This window comes from Bactrocera latifrons, unplaced genomic scaffold (genome assembly GCF_001853355.1).
Source record: "Bactrocera latifrons isolate USDA-ARS-PBARC rearing strain unplaced genomic scaffold, ASM185335v1 scaffold_80, whole genome shotgun sequence".
In the NCBI taxonomy this organism is placed as follows: domain Eukaryota; kingdom Metazoa; phylum Arthropoda; class Insecta; order Diptera; family Tephritidae; genus Bactrocera; species Bactrocera latifrons.
Genome location: NW_017537490.1, coordinates 931,513 through 935,666, shown reverse-complemented (window position 1 = coordinate 935,666; position 4,154 = coordinate 931,513). Strand labels below are relative to the sequence as shown.

Sequence of the window (4,154 nt, the reverse complement as noted above, 5' to 3'; positions counted from 1 at the left end):
ATAGGTATAATGGTATATATGCAACTATATCAGTGGATGAATATGTACATATATATATAATGACGTTTTATACATACATATATATATTTATACATATAAAGACGTAACTATTTTAGCTAATAGAGGAAGCTAGTAAGTTAGAGAAGAGCGGAAAATTACTATAAATTCATAGGATACGTATACTAATATGTATGTGTGTGTATGTGTGTGTATATTAAGGAAAATTTTCAGTTTAAAAATTGAGAGGAAATTTACATATTTTACATAGTATATAACTAGCATCACTTGCTTGTTGTCAAATGAAAATTAAAATGAAAATATCTATTTATATAAATTTTTAAAGGTGTTGAAGGATGCCGCAAAGGATGTATGTATACATTTGTTTGTATTTGCAAATATACTTTTTCGTTAAAAAAATGTTTTCATTCAGCTTGAACATTTGATTTAATGTAATGCTTTGCAAGACGTCATGAGTGCATTCATGTAAGGAGCAACAGTCATACATATAATATTAATCTTGAAAAATAAATAGTAGTAAAAAATCACCACAGAAAAATAAATAAAAATATTATTGGTCTTATATGTTGTATATGTGCATCTTGGCTTAGTTTCAGTAGAGATTAAATTGATGAGTTAAGTATTTATTTTTTTGACAAACAAATAATTAAATAAGTAATATCAGTTGAGATTGAATACATTGATATAWCTTATTAACCACACTTAATAACAAAAAAAGAAGAAAAAAAACTATAATACCCTTCACATATAAAAAATATTCATTGCAGAATTTTGATTATGTTGGGTTAGTTTGTATGGCAGCTATGCYATAGTGATTCTGATCTGAACAATTAACAGTTTGCACCGTTACTTGGGATAATAATACATGCATCTTTTTCCAGAGTGAGCATATTGTTTCTTAGATGACCTTCTGGAAGATGATTGTGTATAACGYTTATTAATAGAGGTGATCGAAAGCTTAGTTCTTGTGAACAGGCAATGAGAAATTGGGACAAAAAAGTTCCGGAAATTGTAGGAATAAAATATATAATAACTCATACATTTTTATTTTGTCGCCTTCAAAGTAATCTCCATCAGATATTATACACTTATGACAATGATATTTTCAGTCCTCGAAATGCTCTTTTAGATGGTCTGCAGCTCCTTCAGCGAATTTTATTTTATCTCCTCGATCAACTGAAAACGAATTCCACGARCGGCAATTTCAGTTTGGGGAACAAGAAAAGATCACACTGAGCCAAATGTGGAGAATACGGTGATTGATCGATGGCATTCATTGCGTTTTGGCTTTAAATTCGGTCCCAGTCSTGGCTCCATGCGATGATGCATTACCATCGTGTAAAATGCATGAATGTTCGACGATAGATGTTGTTACGAAAACGCCGTGACTGTCTGACCCTCCGGAACAAATTCATGATGCACTAAACCACGAATATCGGAAAAAAACATTCAGCATCGCCTTGACTTTTGAGCGGCTTTGGCTTTCGGCTCGTTTTTCTCCTCCTAGCCGATGATAGAAGTCTCGGCGGCAGTGATCATGCATAACCAAAGAAATCTGTTTACAGTATTTAAAAAAAAAAAAAAAAATCAGCTTTATCGACATGAGTCGAACAAGAACGATTTCCAGACAATTTTTAAGCATATCCATATCCTTCACTTTTTTAATATTTACATCAATTGAAGGGGTGCGGAACGAGGCGTGTCTTTAACGATCCCTCGATCAGCTTTCTACCACTCGTAGGCTTGTGTTYTTGATGAAACTGAATCATGGCAAGTCTTTTCCAGCATTCTCAACGTTTTCGCACRCAAAATTTGGTTGGAAATATAAAATTTGAGACAAATTCTTTGTACGATATTGCAATTTGTAAAAATCCCAACGCTCTACAGAGGTGTACAGATCGAATGATCGTGCTCACATTATAATAATAATTAAGGACAGTCCTATCAACTTACCAAAATACATTTCTTTGAAATTTCATACACTCGGGGAATTTAATTACAATTTCTGGGTGCTTTTTTGTCACAATGTCTTAAGCATGGTATTAAGGAAGGAAGGTAGGGATCTAGGGGAGTTTACCAATTTCGATCTCCTTCCAATGTCAGATAAGATACTTATCTTTTATTTATATATTTGGAGCATATAATGGTAAACTTTTTCATAACAACAGCAAACAAATTTAATTGTACTCTGTACAGTGTGCATGACAAACTGACTGAGAAGATAAATAAATGATCAGCGTGACAAGAAGAATCGATTTAGCCATCCTTGTTTGTCTGTCCGTCTGTCTGCATATACAGACTAGTTCGTCATCTCAACACATCTCAGTTTTTGAGATATCGAGCTGGTTTTTTACATTACCTCATTAATAATCTATCTWTCTAAAGCTATCATACAAACTGAATAAAGTGCTTGTCTGAAGAGCTTTCTMATTTGAAGAGATAACTACCGAATTTGGCAAGGTTTATTAAGTAAGGCAATATGCAATCTTCGAAAAGTTTTGTCAGATTGAGTCACTATAGTTCTTGTAAGAAATCATTTGTTTTTATGAAGGTTATTACAACTTCGATATAACCGAGGTTAACGGCTCTACCAGTTGAGTTTTAATAAATCTAAAAAAATTAACATAAGTGTAAAATTCATTAAAATAATTATCCTTATAAACCCCTAAAAAAATTTGTCTAGTGTGTTTATGTTATTAAAATTTCATTTGCATTTATTCCGCTCTTTAACATTCACACATCTTAATATTAACATACAGAAAAGCAAAAGGAAAGGAAACAAAAAAAAAAAAAAWWAWWAAAAWKRAAWWAAAAAATAAAGGAAATTCGWAATAAGCACAATTGAAAATAAAACCACAAATTTTCCATAAAATTCAGTGAGAAACTAATATTTATATACTATATATATTTATATTATTTATATAACAGACCTGTCTTTTTTATTTCACAAATTATAAGCGGTTAATGTTTTAGAAATTACAATGTGTATAATTAATTATAAAATTTGTTAAAATAATTACAAATACATAACACTAAATGAAAATTTGAAAATTTTAAAGAAATCCTAATTCAGTTTTCAAACAAAAGTCTCATTCSGTGCTTGATTTGTGCTAGAGTCGGCTTGTGGCGCTGCAGTGGAGTGCGGATTAAACGGGCGTAAGTTCGCCGCCAATGATGGTTGCGCAGGTGTGGGTAGCGTATAAATCACAGCTGTTGTTGTTATTGTATTTGCATGATATTCAATAGCACTAGATTCGACAACGGCATTCACATCACTGACGATATGCGTGCTGTTAGTTATTTTAGYTGTTGGAACCACATCATTAATTGATTGAGTGCTATCAATTGCTTTGAGAGCGTTTATTGTAGCTGTAGTGGCAATATTCAACGCCTCGGGCTCACTTTCGTCATTCTCATTTGCAATTTGTAAATTATTTAACTAAATGAAAAATCATTTATGTGAAAATATGCACAAACAAACACACACACACACAAATCATTGAATTTAAGGAAATTAAATAAAATTAAAGCAAATTAAGTTAAATTAAAGCAAATTGCGTTAAGGTGATTGGAATTAAATGAAAATACTTTAAATTGAAAAGTCATTATGTAAAATCAGTGGAGTGTTTAAGTACGCAGCAAATTTAATAGCATGTATTACATACATAATATGTATATTAGGGTGTGCGTTATTTCGCAAGCTGATTTTTTTTTGTAAACGAGTGATAACACTTAATTTTTTTTAATCTAAAAGTCGTCATTCAGTGTAAATATTTAAGTATTTCTAGCATGTGATATTTTTTTACATATAGCATGGGGCATTTTGATCTTTTGCATTAAAATGTAAATTCGCAACTATAAAATAGAGTACATCTTAATAAAAACTTTAGTGCTCTACAAAAAAGCGCTTAATAATTTTTTCCCTTTAAACATGCCATTAAATGTTAAACACAGTCAAAGTTAAGCTTCAAATGCACTGAGCATTCATAMAAGTCCTTTATAAATCTTAAGTTGCTTATACGGCATGGTGCTCTGTGAATGCTCAGTACATTTTATGCATAACTTTAACTGCAAATAACTTTTAATGGAACATTTAAATGAAAAAAAAAACGTTAAGGGCTTTTTTGTAGGGCGCT

General features: G+C 31.1%; 2 protein-coding genes across 2 annotated transcripts in view; both read right to left on the bottom strand.

The window, feature by feature from the left end:
* The window catches only part of LOC108976833 (putative uncharacterized protein DDB_G0288537), a 35,708-nt gene extending 34,355 nt beyond the window's left edge, over nt 1-1,353 (bottom strand). Inside the window, exon 1 of the mRNA XM_018946196.1 lies at nt 1,252-1,353. Coding sequence (XP_018801741.1) covers nt 1,252-1,353 — 102 coding nt within the window. The remainder of the gene's footprint in view (nt 1-1,251) is intronic.
* A 1,695-nt stretch (nt 1,354-3,048) lies between these two features.
* LOC108976832 (kin of IRRE-like protein 2) overlaps nt 3,049-4,154 on the bottom strand; it is a 266,683-nt gene continuing 265,577 nt past the window's right edge. The window contains exon 15 of the mRNA XM_018946195.1: nt 3,049-3,457. Coding sequence (XP_018801740.1) covers nt 3,095-3,457 — 363 coding nt within the window. The 3' untranslated portion in view covers nt 3,049-3,094. The remainder of the gene's footprint in view (nt 3,458-4,154) is intronic.